The sequence below is a fragment of the Dufourea novaeangliae genome, unplaced genomic scaffold (assembly GCF_001272555.1).
Source record: "Dufourea novaeangliae isolate 0120121106 unplaced genomic scaffold, ASM127255v1 scaffold96, whole genome shotgun sequence".
In the NCBI taxonomy this organism is placed as follows: domain Eukaryota; kingdom Metazoa; phylum Arthropoda; class Insecta; order Hymenoptera; family Halictidae; genus Dufourea; species Dufourea novaeangliae.
This window is the reverse complement of record NW_015373974.1, coordinates 628,414-644,229: the sequence shown is the minus strand read 5'-3', so window position 1 is coordinate 644,229 and position 15,816 is coordinate 628,414. Positions and strand designations below refer to the sequence as shown.

The following is a 15,816-nucleotide window of genomic DNA, read 5'->3' as shown; positions in this document are numbered from 1 at the left end:
TAGATAATATTTGGTGCTTACTTGTACCCTACTACCGGGTAAAATACAAACGTTTCACCTAATCAAAGCTGTCACCCCAAGAAAAAAGTATGGCGTAACAAGCTAATCTCTCCCTCTCCCGTTTGTGCTAACTTTCAGCAATGATTACGCATACAAGACACGCCTAAATCTACCACTTAACTATGGGATTAACTCACGCTTAGTAGAGAGAAATCTCTAGTTACAAAAAACTGTATGTGTCCTGTGTCTGTATGTGTGTTATACGATGAAATACATTGTGAAGAGACTAAGCTACAGTGCGTATGATACCAAATAATAATACCTTGAGAATATTATCTTTGGAATCAAAATTTGCTTCTATCCAGCAAAAAAGTCTTAAGCTTTGTTTTCGTTTTTTTTTTCTTCAAAATGGCGGAGCTTCGAATCGCGAGTATGATTAGTCGACGTTGACGATTACTACAAAAATGATTGTCTTCTTACAAAATACATATGATCTCCTAAAAGTAACCATAAGCGGTGGTAAACGAAACGCAAAATATAGAGAGTCTCTGATCACTGTATCACGCCGATACATATGATTTAATTCGCTGCTTAGTCAGTAGGCATCCCCCTAATACTTTCCTCTTAACGCTTGCCTAAACTCAAGATGCAAAATATATTTTATCGGCTATGCTCCTATTCCACGATCGTCCGATTACGAAACCCGATCAGCAAATACATTTATTGTGCAAATTATCACATTACGTTCGTATAGACGCAAAAGAAGAGGAAACATAATTTTGTTCTCTTCGCTAACAGTTAAATTAAACTAAAAAAGCTATTACTCTATACAGACTGGTCACCTGGAAACAGAACACAGAACGATGTACTCTGTTCTTACAGATAACCTAACAAATCATTGTGTCCTAGCAAAATGCCTCTGGTAAAAAAAGGGGTCATGTGAAAAAATAATTCTCAATCAAGATAACCTAAAAAGTTGACCTAAGAAATTATTATAATCAGGTTAGAATTTGTTGATCCTCTCAAGGTTAACTTAAAGTCCCTACTTGAGATGCAGACAGTAACTGAGAAGTTATTACTCTTGCAACAGACTTACGGAATTAAAAGTTAATCATATTTAAAACGCTTTTCGAGCCGACACTTCTCAACACTGACAATTTGTACCTACTAGGGGTTCAACAGCCCACTCGAGTGAATTTCAATGAAGGTCACTAGGTTCCATCCATAAAAGACTCTGTTCTGTTCCCGCGAGACCAGCCCGCAGCCATGTATCGTTGTAGGAGAAGCTCAATCGACGTACTAAATCGGAGTGCCTGTCTCATCTCTAGGCAGTAGAAAGAATACGTCCGAATACTATTCCCGTCTCTAATAATCCTAAAATAATAAATAAACGTCGCCTTCAATTGTTCTAGCTTTCTACACGCGGGACAAACGCAAAAACGTTACAAAAACAAAAAAAAAAAAAGAGAGAGAAGAAAAGTCATTTTTCGAGAATACTATTTACCCCCCCAAATCATGTTTCGACGACGGCTTGGCCGTCAACATCCTCCGCCAGAAATAACGCGCTCTCCAAGGCGTCTGGTGGCTGGGCCAGCCCGTTACCAAAACACCAACTCAAACAGCAGCGGTGTCGTCCGTGTTCCGTAATAAAGCAGCTGCTTTCACGACGTCGCCGCCGCACTGGTTCAGCATTACTTTACAGTCCTCGAGGCCGACGAAGTTGTTTTCCTTTTTCAACAAACTCTGAAGACGTTCCAGCTTGATGGCCGCCAGAACATCCCAATCGGTGACGTTCAGCGCTGCGATGCAAGACTCCGGTGTGGACTGTTCGTGCAACACCTTCATCATGATCCTAACCTCGTCCGACTGCTCGCCGTTTCGTGGTCCACGGGTCCTCCTCGCGTTCGGCCCGTCGCAGGCGAACTCCAGCAGGTCCTCGCAACTGACGTGATCGGACTGACGCGACAGATCGCTGGTACGGCCCGGTAGCTTCTCGCTGGACAGCCGATTGTACGTGTTTGTCGCGGAATGGAAGCTATCCGTTGTCTCTATAGTGGAAGACTCTTTCGACTGCACGACCATCTCCGGCTGCTGTTTGACCCTCTGCGAGCTGTTCTCGGAATACTCCCCGTAATCGAAATGCATCATGTAGTTGGATGGCCTCTGGACCAGGGGTGCCCTCGTAGCTTGATGTTTGCTGGAAGCTACAGATTCCTCGGACTTGCTCGACCCGGTAGGAGTCGAGTTCCTGCTTGTCTCGCCGATTTCGTTCTCTTGGACACACTTGGACGCGGTGCTTCTCACGGATGACTTCGATTCCACGCTGATCTTCGGCATTCCGGGGCGTCACAGTCTATCAGATTGTCGGAGAACTCAAGCAGGTCTTCGGAGATCACGCTGAACCGATGAAGCCTGTTGTTTTCATCGGCTGGGAGGGAATCCAGAGCGGCCAATTCGGAGTCTATGCGCTGTTCAAATTCCTCGGGACTGGAAACAAGAGTGTTAAGTTAATACTGGATCATAGTACATCATTGTAATCGCTGACAATTCTTCCCACCTGTTGGCCGAAGTCTCCGACGAGTATCCCTCTTGATGGGACGCAGTGACCACCGATGAGCTGGCAGTTTGCAGACTCCCATCAACCTGGTCCTCGATGGGCGGTGTGGTCACCGCCATTTTGGCTAGAGTTCTGGTTACCCCATCACCAGGAATGATCAGGGGATGCTTTCTTTGATGCCTAGGCAGACTGTACTTAGGCTGTAGGGTCTTCGACCTGTCCCTGGGCGGCAATGGTATCGGATTCTCATCGACATTGTTCTGATTCTGATTGTTCTCGATCTCCAAGGCGGAATGGTGCCTCTCCAGGTGTCGTGTTTGCGGTAACGGGGGAGGAACGTGTGGTAGAGGCGGCGCTCTGATCTTGGGCAGGGTCCTCGAGCCACTGTGATAAGCGTCGAAGTGAAAGGTGTCGCTGGACAAGTCCTCCTGATGGGAGCCAGTATGGGACAGGGTGGCGTGTTTGTTCCCGCGGATTCGAGGCCTGACTATCGGCACTCCGGAGCGCAGCATACGCAACGGATTCGTGTCAGGTGCGGTGTCTATGCTGGGCGTCTCCACTAGACTGTTGTACACCTCCTTGGCCTCGTCCGACAATGTCGCCTAAACAATTCGTGGGAGGGGATAGATTCGGGAGAGAAGAGAACAGAAATTAAAAAAAGAAAATAACAAACAGAGGAAAGTGACTATGGTACGAAACGAAATATCTCCTTGTGTTGTACAATGTGTCTGGGGTTCTCTCTCCGACAGGAAGTAGAGAAAGTGAATACAATGCTTTGAACACACACTCTCTAACTCTCTTGGTGTTACCAAAAAGTGCAAAATTGTATACGTGGTATGTGTTAGTCGTTGTAGGCCAGCTGAAGGCCATGTTGGATACACGACACAAGGCTACTCCAAATGAAAACTGATGCACATGTGGGGGATGGAAGGTTTAACGAGCACAGGGTCACAGGGTTTCTTGTGTACGCACGGGTCATGAAAAGAGGTATCAACATACGTAAGTTCCGGTTACACACTCCAAGGGTTTTCCATTCCAATCTCCTTCCAAGTACAAATAGTATAAATTGTGTAAATGCATCCAAACGTGTTTACCCGCTAGATGTTAGTTTAGTAATTAATGTAACATGCAAGCATGCTAAGCGTATGCATAGGTGAACTGTTTCTGTACAGTTCCTTGGTATTTTAAGTACACTGAGTATTGTCCAGAGTTGGGTATTGTTTCGGATTATTGTTTCCAGTTGTGATCCAAGCAATGCCTAGGATCTTAAGAGTCTAAAATTGCATTCATCGTATCAGCCATTCTCGTCACTGTTGAGCAATATTCGTACAAATCACACAATTCATGATTCTAGTAAATATTACACAGCTGCTTGAATATTATTACACTAGCTATGACAGTGGCTGCAGTACACAGCCTTGGTCGAAAGTATTAGGCACCCCATAATATATGAATTTATTGTATTAGGAGGCAATCAAAATCTTAAAATGTGACAAGAATCACTTTTAATTAATTTTGCTAATACTTTGTTTGGCCATCCTTTGCCCTAATAACTGACAATCACAGCAATTTCTTTCTGACCTGTACCCTGTTCTTTTAGAAAAAGAATTAACCTGCCTTGATGGTCACTCGGTTCACTTTTGCGTAGCATATTTCAAGGAAAAACTTCTAACTTCCAAAATATTCACAGCAAAACTGAAGACAATTTGCTGTGTATTAGCAGCCAGTACTGACAATAGACTGTAACTTTTAGGAAGAAACACAAAATGTAGACAATTGACCCACTCAGTTACTATGACCCACAGCAAACCTTGTCACAACTGTTTTAAAGTTCCTTTCAACTGCCCGACAAAGGATGATGAACAATAGAAAGGTTTCAAATAAATAGTTTTCCCAGCATGCTGTAACAATAACAGTGTCTAATATTCTTGGCCAAGGCTGTATTTGTATAGTATGAGAAAATCTGATTATTTAGTATCAGGAAAGACACTACATGATACAAAAGAGTTCTTTGCAAACAGAGCCTTTCAAAAACTACGCATCTGCAAAGAAACTGACGGTCGTGCCAAATATTCTCAACCTAACTTATTTAGTTTTTTTCTCGCAGTAGCCACAGGCAAACTTTTCACATAATTATACATGACCATATAAATATAAATAAATTCCATCTGTACTGCTGTTTCCTAACCCAGTCAGGCCGAGAATTAATGGCGCTGGCCCCTCGAACTGTCACTTATTCAAAAACAATTCACTAAATACCGCCCAACTCTGGCACTGTCCCGACATTCCTGACCGAGAACATGCACTCTTTGACGTCCCTGACGATGAAACAATTGCACAGTTCCAAGCTCCAGATCCCAATTGATAAAAAAAAAAAAAAACCATTCGAAAACTTGGAACTTTATGGGGCAGGGGATGGAGGGAAGGTCAGTATGTCGTTGGTGAACTCCGGATACTCCGAGCTGGTATCCGAGTCCAGATCAGAGTTACTGGTGAACGTTAAACTAGAACTCGGTGCACTTTCCGGCCAGGAGAGCAGGTTGTTTCTAGACGAGAACGGCGGCGACAACGAGTTCAGAAAGCTGGTCGACGGTGGAGGTGACTTCCCGCACAGTTCGATCGACGAGAATCCTCTGGCTGTGTCTGGATGCAAAAAGTGGCTCTTGTTCTTGAAGTTCAAACGAAGGTTATGTGGAAGTTTCTTGTGGCGACGCTTGTAACGCAAACGACTTCGTATGTCCGTCTCCGAATGCGATATAGAGTCTGAATCCTCGCTGGAATCGTTTGTCGGATGAAACGACCTTCTTATATTCTTCAGGGGTGGTTTCCTGTTTTCTGACAAGGAGGACGTTCTCTGCCTGTATATACTTGCAGCCGTTGGCATTTTCTCCAGTAGGACATCGGTCTTGGGCACCTCTTTCCTTGAATTGTCATTCTGGTAGAGCTTCGGTGGCTCCAGAATCTGTTGGTGTATGGTGGGACTCGTTGGAGGGTTCGCCTTCTGTGTTACATTCAGCTTCATGCTGATCTGCGACTGACACTGGAGTGGAATGTTCAAGTCCAAGTGTTTAGGCTTCTGGATAGGAATATTCAGGCTTCTAAGCGGTGTCTGTGTCTGACCTGAAAGATCCAAGTTCCTCATATTGGCGACCAACGACTTGGATGGATTGCCCTCTATGTTTCTGGAGTTCTGGGCAATGTTTTTCCCCAGCTGGATCATGTTCTGCGTCAACTTACCCAGACCCAGGTTCAATCCTTGACCTTTCTTCGAGTCTAGATAATTTTTCACTGTTTCCAAACCGGACACCTCACGCTGGTACTTCTCCGCCAACAGTTTGCTGCTCAGCTCCACCTGATTGTTCGCCTCCGCGTCACTCTTTCTCCGTAGTCTCTGAAAATTCACCCTTAAACTCTCCGAGCTACTGTAAACAGGAGATTCCTTTTTCTCGGATTCAGCGATGAACAGTGGATTGTTCGAGATCAGAAAAGGGAAACCATCGTGGCCGTTCTGATTCTGTTCGATCTTACGGAAACTCTGTATATTAATCCTCACAGCCTCCATGTTTCCCCTGGGACTGTCAGATCCTCCTCCTGTCTTCATATTGGTCTTTATGCTGTCCGTCGAACCGTAGATAACACTCTTGGTCTCTTGATTCGCGTTTCTAGGGACAAACGTCATCTTACCGCCTCTTGCCTTTGGTATATCCATTTTCTTCGCGAATTCCGGTATGTTCATCTTCGACGAGTCACTAAAGGAACTAGAAACTTTAGGCCTCGTCCCGATATCAAGATTGCCTACCTTGGCCGATTCGAATTTCATAGGCTTGGCCCTCTGAAAGTCGACGAAATTCGAAGGCTTCTCTTTCCCCAAGTCAAAGCTGGCTGTCTCCTCGCACTGAGCATCAAAGTTCGCCGCATTGTCCTTCGCTGGTTGATCAGAATTACCGTATTTGTTCTGCTGATTGGCCTTGTTAGCACTGGCAGAGTTTGGATCCTGGATATTCGAGTAACAGGCGGACCTGCCAGGTTGCTCCAAATTATTAATCTTATCATACTTCTCTAACTTTTCATCGCCAAAGTACGACACTTTCTCGCCAGGACAGCCCAAGCTGTCGTCGTCGAAGTACTTTGGCTGCTCGAAGTAACGATCCACGTAGCTGGTCGACACCCTTTTCGGTTCACGTGGAAAGTCGAAATTGGAATTCTCCAGGGCGATTTTTCCATTCTGTTGGAAAACGTTCACCTTGCCGTCAGTGTCCGTCACAGGCTCGCAATTGTAGTTGCTCTTCTTGTTCCCGTTTTCCAGAAACTCTGTCGACTTCACCAGATTCTGTTTCATGGCGGCGTTGTCCAGCAGATGCGCGTCGAACTCCACGTCCATGTACGAGGTCCAGGCGCTCGGTTTTGTCAGAAGTTCCCGCGACTTGGCGAAACAAAATTCAGCTGATGCTTTGTCCCACAGTGGCAGTTTCAGGGTGGACGGTGCGCCAAGCGACTCGATGCTGGAGACAGTGGACGACAGCGATTGCAAACTCGAGCACAACCACTTTGATTGTTCCACATCGAGATGAACCGTTCGCATGCAATTTCGTTCAAAGGGGCGGGTGAGGGTTGGATTCAGTGGCAGTGGAATGATTATTGGGCATGCATGAGACAGGACACGTCACAGTTTGTAAGAGCAAAGCACCGCATAAAGACACATTAGTTTTTTCCAAGGTTCCATTCAACGATCACATTGTTCACACAGATAACAAAGGTATTATTAGTATTTTAATATATGGCGATGCAACGACGAACAAAATATGAAGAAATAACGAAAAATTGAAAAGTCGAGAAACAAAACGAAACATAAACAGACAGGAAAGGATCAGAGGAAAGTCAAGATTAGTCTTATTCGTAAAATTAATAAGCATCGTATCAAGTTAACAAAAGGTATGAATAAGTGAACAGACGCAAGACTGCAATATATATATATATATATACCTACTCTTCTGTGTGGCATCAGGAATTAACTTTGTTCCATAACAGTTTCGACAAGATATTGATTTAGATGTACTGACTTCGAGATGTATTTATGTATGATAGAAAAGCGTTGTGCCTTAATTATTCGCTTATATACTTGCGGATGAATAAACGAATTCAATTTAAGTCACTAACATATTCGCCCCTGTTGGATTAGTTACCAGTTTCGATAAAAAGTAAATCGGAATTGTTGTATTCCAAGGTGCAATGTTAAGATTGTGTTGAATTAGGTTAGTTTTCGTGTAATCTTTTCAGTGTGCGAAAAATGGTTTTAGTGGTCGAACAAAAACTGTATAATGTACCTGTATGTCAGGTATACTGGCTGCTTCCTCTGAAAAGTGTCGTCTGTCTGGTTTAGGACTGTGTTGATGTGGCAACTTAAAAGAGAACTTTCTGCGTCTTGAAGGACTGGCGGGTGTTCGGGGAGACTCCGGTGGATGTTCAAGATCTGTCATGGAACGTGCCGTCAATTCCTGTGCCATAGCAATGGCTGAGTAGAGAGTTTTCTGATCGGCTGCTGAGATAGGCTTCACCTAAATATAAGAGGAAACGTTTACCATCTCCGACGCAGTGGACGACCGTACGAAGAATTTCTGCTTTTTAGCGACGTGTGATCGCTGCGTGATCGTTTATTGTCGAGAAAAACGTACTGTGTTCAACGTTTACAAGTATATGAATTACAACCGATGACACATAAAAGCATAAATTGTAAATAAGAAAAAAAAATTACTGTACATTTATTGGACTCACGGTGGCTTGTTTTTTCTTGTTACACTGCTTCGCCTGTATCTCCCTCAGCTCGTTTCTCACGTTACTCGACTCGTGTTCAGCGGACAGGGGATGAACAGGTGGCGGCGGCGGTGGTGAAGACCCTACAAACGGATGTAAAAATATTACTACAGGTGTTAATACACTAGGCGTGACAATAAAGTGTTAAGAATAATTAGAAATTTCATTTGAAAAATTAAACATCTATTAGGCCATCGTAATCTATTACCCGATTTATAGTTGAACCCCCAATATAGTTTCGAGAATAATTTCGTTGTCAAAATGACAACACAACCAAACACCAGACGACAATGTTAGATTTCACTTTGACGGGAACAAAATTACTCTTGAAACTATTGCCACAAAAAATTGAGTGCCAGAACTATTGCAATCAATGGATCCGACTAAAAGAAGCCATTTTAAAGTCGCCGGTCAAAGGATTGTTTTCATGAATTGCTCTCGAAACTCTATTGTCACACCTCGTAATGCCTGGGACACTGTGGTCAACGAAATTTACCCAATGATCGGAACATTTGATCCATTTCGGCCAACAAACTCGGACCGAAATCGAAGTTCAACGTTTGGTCGAATCGGAGCGGACTCTCTTGATTCTCCTCGTCGCTGATCTCATGGTACTCGTGGTCCGCTCCAAGTGCGTCCGTGCTGTTCGCCATGTTTGTCGAGACAGAGTGCTTACTCGAGTTAGCCACTGTCCCCATATGGCACACCTCGGAACTCGTGTCCGACCACAAGCTTTCTGTTGCATGATACACAAAACAATAGTATCAGAAATCACGCCATACCTATTGTACCCTCACAAGCAACCTCAGCTTCCACCAAGTGAAAAAGTGACCATAGGAAAAGGGCCTGCTACCACTTAGTAAATTTATTTCAAGTACTGAAATAAATATTAAACCAAATGTTAATTTGGTATAAATTTCAGTAAATCCCAAAACCAAATGATAGGAAACCCTTCGCCTACCTCACTTTTTCCCCTACTGCAAGAAAAGTCTCCTACCACTTAATAAATTTATTTCTAGTACTGAAATAAATGTTGAACCGAATGTCAATTTGGTTAAATTTCAGTAAATCCCAAAACCAAATGATAGGAGGCCCTTCACCTACGCCACTGTTTCCCCTAATGGAAGCAGAGTTTGTTCGTAGGTGGACAGGTTAATATACATACCGTGCTTGTTTTGAGTATCCTGCTGGACATTTCGGTTGTCCCTCGATAAATCTCTGTTAGTTTCTGTGTTCCGTGCGTCTTGGTTCACGATCTGACTAGAATTGTCTGTGACATCCTCTTGCGGTTTGTAGGGAGTGACTACCTGCCTTGGTAGATGGGGATTCTTCCCGCCAAGGAAGCCAATATCGCCGAAATAGGCACCGTCCAATCCAACATGGCCGGTGTGCTTCAAATCGCCTTGCGGCGAAGATATCATGTCCGTGCGAATTTTCCGTCGCTGGGAGGAGAATGCATTTTTACCATCTCCGCGAGTAAATTCGCCAGGCTTGTTACTTGGCAAATTCGAGCCAAGATAGGCTATCGTGTGAGCAGGATTGAAGAAGCCTGTTTTCCCATTGTTCAGAACGCCCTTCCACAACGTGTTGCTGCTCCCCTTGTCCAGTACGGTAATGACGTCGCCTTGCCTATAAACAAGCTGGCCCGTCTCTGTGCTATCCTGAACCGCCTGAACTTGCTCTGGCTTCAAATCAGGCAACAGATTGATCAATTCCGAGAACTTAGGCCGCTTCGATGGCTCGTGCTGCCAACATTGTTGCATCAACGAGAAATATTCTTTCGGACAGCACTCTGGCTGTTCTAATCTTTGAAAATTCGGCTCGTCTATCGCCTCCAGGATCTGGTGACCCGTCAGCGCCGCCCAGGGTTGGAAACCGTAACTGAACATCTCCCAAAGTGTCACACCGTAGGCCCACACGTCGCTCGCCGAGGTGAATTTTAAGTAAGATATGCATTCCGGGGCGCACCAGGCGATCGGTAATTTCAGGTTCACATTGAAATTCGTCTGGTAATAGTCCTTCCCGACCCCCAGAGCGCGGGACAATCCGAAATCGGATATTTTCACTTTGTTCTTGGAGAAGACCAGGATATTTCGTGCGGCGAGATCACGATGTATTAATCGTTTCGCTTCTAAATACTGCATACCATCCGCAATCTGTACAGCGAAGTCGCAGAGTGAAAGAACTGGAAAACTGGGACGCAGGCTTGGCTCCTTCAGGCATTCCAGCAATGATCGCAACGGCGCCAATTCCGTCACGAGCATTAAAGAATTCGTATCTAAGACTACACCGTATAACCTCACAATATGCTCATGATCGATCGCGTGCATTATCGCTGCTTCTTTCAAAAATTCAATAGGATTATTCTGCATTCTCTCACGTGACAGACACTTGATCGCCACTTGTATTCTCTCTCCGTCGTTCGTCCATACGCCTTGTTGCACAACTCCGAACTCTCCTGTTCCCAGTTCTTTGTTCACAATAATAGCGTCTGCCGGTATCATATGCTTATTAGGAACACGAATCGGTGGTCGATCCTGCCTCTCCTCCGGCAGCATTGTCAAAGCGCCCGAGGTTTGCTCCTCGCGTTTCGGCAGGAGCATCTTCTTGAATTTGGACAGGTAATTCTGGGGGAAATGTTTCTGGAAGTACTTCTTCAACCGGCGCATCTCAGGCTTACTCATTCCAATGGCATTTAGATCTTCTTCTGTTACATACTTCAACTGAGCAGTCGTCTGTACCTTCAAGTCCCCTGTCGAAACACATTGCGTCAGAAACAAGGAAGAAATACAGAATGCACATTCTTGAATGTTCATACCTCGAATCCCAGGATAATATTGTTGAAGCTCAGCTTCCATAAGGAACTCGTACAAACCGGGTCCAGTGTTACGGGACATTCCTCCTTGTGTGTCTGCGAAATACGAATGATTACAATTAAACATCACTGAGTTCGATGTACAACGTCAAAGATGGGTTCCAATGGTTTTGAAATTGAAACAAGTCTAAGTCATAAAATGAACAAAACTATTCCCTGTATGTTCAACAACAGAATATGAAACACTGATGCATTCTGTATCCATCAATGGAACTGTCACAAACTACCTGAGTATTCTTTCTCCCAGTGATCACCAGTGACTAACTAGCCCGATACACTTAACATTCGACTGCAAATAAGATTACGAATTGCTAAGATATCTATCGTTTGAACACCCTTTCGGGATACACTTCGACCATCCCTGTGCAAGGCCATCGCGATGCACCACCGCCCGCCACATAACCTAACCTACATGACAGCGACGAAAACGTCAAAAGGATTCCCCCCCATCGTTACATAAAACGTTATATAAAATTATTCACCGCGGAGATTAGAATCAGTACGCTCGCGAGATGTTATCGAAAACGGTTCGCAGACGAATATATGCTTCCTGCAGCAGGTTTTATTCGATAAACAAACCGAGGGTACGAACGCTACGTTCGTGAAACGAAAGGAAATTCACTCACGGTTACGGTGATTTCGCTTACTTCATGAAACTCTCGGGCGTAAGGGTACTTCAATCGGAACGTGAAACTCCGCTTCCAACGGTTCGACGAGCACTATCGGGAGTCAATAATATCCCCGCGAACACCAATCGTTGCTCGAATGCTCATTATCTGTCAAGAATCGCGGCCAAACATCGAGGTGTTTTCTTTTTTCTTCACAGAGGATGTATTCGAGGCTTCTGTCGCGGAAGGAAAGCACAAAATGCACGACCACCACAGGGAGGGAAAAATAGGAAATAATAAAGATGGTAGGAGTGGGGATACGAAATTCCTGGCACGCGACGCCGGGGCCCCCGGTGTATGTGTACCGTGTGCACAGAGTGATATGCACTCCGTTCAATGGGGGTTCTACTTTAGAATTATTTACTTGTCCCACTAAGGCTTTGTGCAAAACCGAATTTTCATTTCTCAAATGTTTAACCTCTCAGCTATGAACAAGTATACTCGTCATGTGAGAAAAGTAATTACCATTTGTTATTTGAATGAACATTTTCATTCTAGACATTTTACAATACTTTGAGACTGCCTGACTACACTATATAGTTCTTTTTACATCATTCCTCTGAAGAACTTTTTTGTAATAGAATTATGAATGTTTATTTCGTCGGAAAATTGTTCAATGCTTTAGGCACACGAGAATATCGTCAATCAGATCGCCCTAACGTACAAATCACAATTTCGATCAGATTGAACGTCAACGATACTTCTACTCCCAACAGATTGAATTCGAGTGAAATTTAAGAGTACTATAGAATAATTGAAAGTAATATAACAAAGATAATAAATATTATTTTATTCGTTTTGGACCGCGCGAAAACTGACTTTTAAAACACCACGAATTCCGAACCACCCTATATATACTGCTCCTACATATATATTAGTCACCGATCATTCGGTGAAAATTTTCGTCTGATGTCATTGTCGGTCATCGAACGAGGGAAAAAGAGAGGGTCGCGGTGAATCCGTTGCATTTCCCTGCGAGACACGCCCCGCGAGCTTCAAATATAGACGATTATTTATATGCCATTTTCGAGCTCTCCGCCCATGCTGCTCACCCATTCTACGATGACGCAGGACGGTGGAACAGGAGATCCTCTCCTCGTCATGAGGCGCGAGGCGTCTGTCACTTCGAACGTCGGATTGGTGATTGGTGGTTAAATTACGGGACCGTTCGATTCCCCTCTGCCGCAAGCTCGAATCTCGGATGCTTCCTCGGGTTCACATCTTTCCTGACTCCCCCCCTCGCGGGAACGCTTGCTTCTCTCCGAAACGATATTACTTCAAGTTGTACAAGGTGTACGGTGTTTCCCTTATTATCGTGAGATTTTACGTATGAAAACGGATGTTCGAGCAGCTCGATACTGAGATTTCATCGCGAACCATTCGATTTGTTTGCGAGCGGTTCCGAGGGCTGGTGATGTCTCTGAGATTTTCCGCCAGAGGGATACGATTCAAGTTTTTCTTTTTTTAGAAATTTATCTTATTGTTTTTAGGAAAATATACGTATGTATTATAGGAAGAAAATTATGGAATCCCGATTTTTGTCTGTTAATATTGTCCAAGTTGCGATGTATAGTATATGTATATACTATTGGTTGAACTGTTGTAATATTGTCCATGCACTCTGATAAGAGTCATCGTCTAATGTAAAAACTTTCTCTTATATGACGTGTGGTCAATGATTTGTAAAGCAAATTGTCGGTAAAAATTTTGTTTGTGGAAATATTCTGAATTGAAATCACATATTAACAGTCATTTGAAATTAATACGGGCTTACTAAAAATGTAGTACGAATAGACTTGTGGCGCCATCTACGGCCAAGTGCTCAAGCTACTAGCCAATTAGTACCGATATTTAATAATAGATGGTGTTATGCTGCCTTATGACGTTTCAGTAAAAAATGTATTATTAATTAAAAGATGCATCAAGTAGCATATGTGATTAAGTAATATCAAACGATACATTTTTTATCCTTTCATCTGCATATAAGAATACGTTGCCTTAACCTCAATCTGCGGACGTTATATGTTTGACAACTCTTGTGATCATCAAAATTATTAACTTCGCGCTTCATCATGATACTTGATTAATTAAAGCGACAAGTACTTTAATAAACCTAATCTCAAATATACCTTACGCGTATTTTGACACATCTGTAATTTATAGTGGTAATTACCACGGGATCGTAGGCCATTACACAAATAATGAAAAGTTGCACACTTGTGCTCAGGAAAATATAACGATTATGGCTGAGAAAGGAGCGCATTTAACGGGAACCACGTTGATCAGACCTTCTATATTCGAAATTATAGCACAAGAATCGTTTGCGTCAACTGTCGAGCCAGCTTTCAAAAAACTTTTGTCGGTAGGTTATGGTCTCCAAGACGGATTTGTTGAATTGTTCCATTAATCGCGACTATTCGTTAATATAGTCTGAATTAAATAAATATGTATAGTTTTATGTAACTATAATTCTGTATTTCCTGCTGTAGTTTGCATAATAAATAAATAAATAAAAAATTACGATCTATTTTTATTCGTCAGTCAACCGGAAATCCGGTGCAGAAATCTTGTTCTTTCAAAATTAAATTGGCGTAATAATGACAACAGCTTATATTATTGTCTTTTTTTTAGTTTGTCGTATCATTCAACCCTGAAAGATATGGACACCTTCTCAGATGGGCAGATGAAGGGTACCTAATATTTAATGTAATACTTCAAAAACATTATTTCAAAAAGTATTGTAAGTAACTGACTTCTACTGCATAATTATTACTACTCGTAATTAATTATTCAGTCAACCATGAATAATACAAATCTACAATCTATTTCAGCCGCTTCCTTTTCAGAGGCATTTTATGGTTTAAAACGTATAGCAATAATAGATTCCAAAATCAGGCAAAAATTACCAAAGAAACGAGCAAAATTATCATTAGTATTGTTAGTTTTATTCCCATATTTAAAGAGTAAACTCTATCAGCTAGCTCAGAGGTACAGGCTTGAAGAAGCAGATGATTCTGCGCCACAAACAGTAAATATTTGATGCCTGTAATTTTATTGCTAAAAGTTACTGCTTTTTGGTAAAGTTTATTATTGACATTCTATTACAGAAATGGCAGAAGCTATATCGTCATTGTGTTGTAAAGGGATGCACGATAAGTTTCATAATATACGAATTCATAGTACTCTATAATTATATACTTTATATTGCTGGAAAATCAGTATACCAATCGCCACTTCTAAGGCTTCTTTCTGTTACTTTAACATATGCTGAACCAGAGCGAATAATTAGCATTTCTGATTTATTAAGAAAGATAAGAAATAATTCCTTTAATATTACCGATGGCATGGATATACTTCAACGAACGGTAACCACGTCCCTAGAATTGGGGGCATTTTTTCTTCAGTTTGTCTCTTGGTGGACTCAAGAGCATCATTACAAAAGTTTAATGACACTACCAACTCCTCCACCACCGACGGTAAAAATCTTTCCAAACTATATTACGATCCAAAATAGTCATACTTTATTAATTAAACTTTATTATTATTAGATTCCTGAAACAGCTAGGCAGCATAAAGGCAAATGTCCTGTTTGTTGTAAAGCACCAAGGGTGCCCACAGTGCTTCCTATTTCTGGGTATGCGTGTTTCATAGAAAACAATATTAAAAAGAGTTGTAGCCAGTGATCTTATAAACATTCTATTTTACAGTTACGCGTTTTGTTATCAGTGTATTCTTCCTGTGATACGTAAGACTGGGAAGTGTCCAGTGACAAACTACCCTGCTAAGGAGGACGACTTGATACGTTTGTACTTGGACTAAACGATGTGTATAAATATATACATAATATTTTCTTAAACACGGTGTAAATACGAATAAAGAGGGTTTTTATTTTTAAAATGTTCTAT

General features: G+C 42.5%; 2 protein-coding genes across 2 annotated transcripts; one reads left to right on the top strand and one right to left on the bottom strand.

Annotated features, from left to right (window-relative positions):
- Positions 1–1,137: 1,137 nt before the first annotated feature.
- On the bottom strand, positions 1,138–12,969 carry LOC107186977 (tyrosine-protein kinase PR2). Its single transcript, XM_015574956.1, has 9 exons — positions 12,964–12,969; positions 11,187–11,279; positions 9,534–11,120; positions 8,865–9,104; positions 8,330–8,451; positions 7,882–8,112; positions 2,558–3,159; positions 2,312–2,487; positions 1,138–2,273 (listed from the first exon to the last, which is right to left on the bottom strand). The coding sequence occupies exons 1-9, from the start codon at positions 12,965–12,967 to the stop codon at positions 1,615–1,617; spliced, it is 3,714 nt and encodes a 1,237-aa protein (XP_015430442.1). The 5' UTR covers positions 12,968–12,969; the 3' UTR covers positions 1,138–1,614.
- A 1,020-nt stretch (positions 12,970–13,989) lies between these two features.
- On the top strand, positions 13,990–15,789 carry LOC107186976 (peroxisome assembly protein 12). Its single transcript, XM_015574955.1, has 6 exons — positions 13,990–14,273; positions 14,543–14,651; positions 14,743–14,939; positions 15,019–15,387; positions 15,460–15,545; positions 15,619–15,789. The coding sequence occupies exons 1-6, from the start codon at positions 14,154–14,156 to the stop codon at positions 15,728–15,730; spliced, it is 993 nt and encodes a 330-aa protein (XP_015430441.1). The 5' UTR covers positions 13,990–14,153; the 3' UTR covers positions 15,731–15,789.
- Positions 15,790–15,816: the final 27 nt, after the last annotated feature.

Excerpts from the sequence above, each read along its gene's own strand:
- LOC107186977 (XM_015574956.1), bottom strand. Across the intron at positions 3,160-7,881 it reads CCAGTATACCTGACATACAG|GCGACATTGTCGGACGAGGC; the intron begins GTACATTATACA and ends CGAATTGTTTAG. Across the intron at positions 2,488-2,557 it reads TCGGAGACTTCGGCCAACAG|TCCCGAGGAATTTGAACAGC; the intron begins GTGGGAAGAATT and ends TCTTGTTTCCAG.
- LOC107186976 (XM_015574955.1), top strand. The coding sequence starts at position 14,154 with ATGGCTGAGAAAGGAGCGCATTTAACGGGAACCACGTTGATCAGACCT. Across the intron at positions 14,940-15,018 it reads ATGATTCTGCGCCACAAACA|AAATGGCAGAAGCTATATCG; the intron begins GTAAATATTTGA and ends ATTCTATTACAG. Across the intron at positions 15,388-15,459 it reads CAACTCCTCCACCACCGACG|ATTCCTGAAACAGCTAGGCA; the intron begins GTAAAAATCTTT and ends TATTATTATTAG.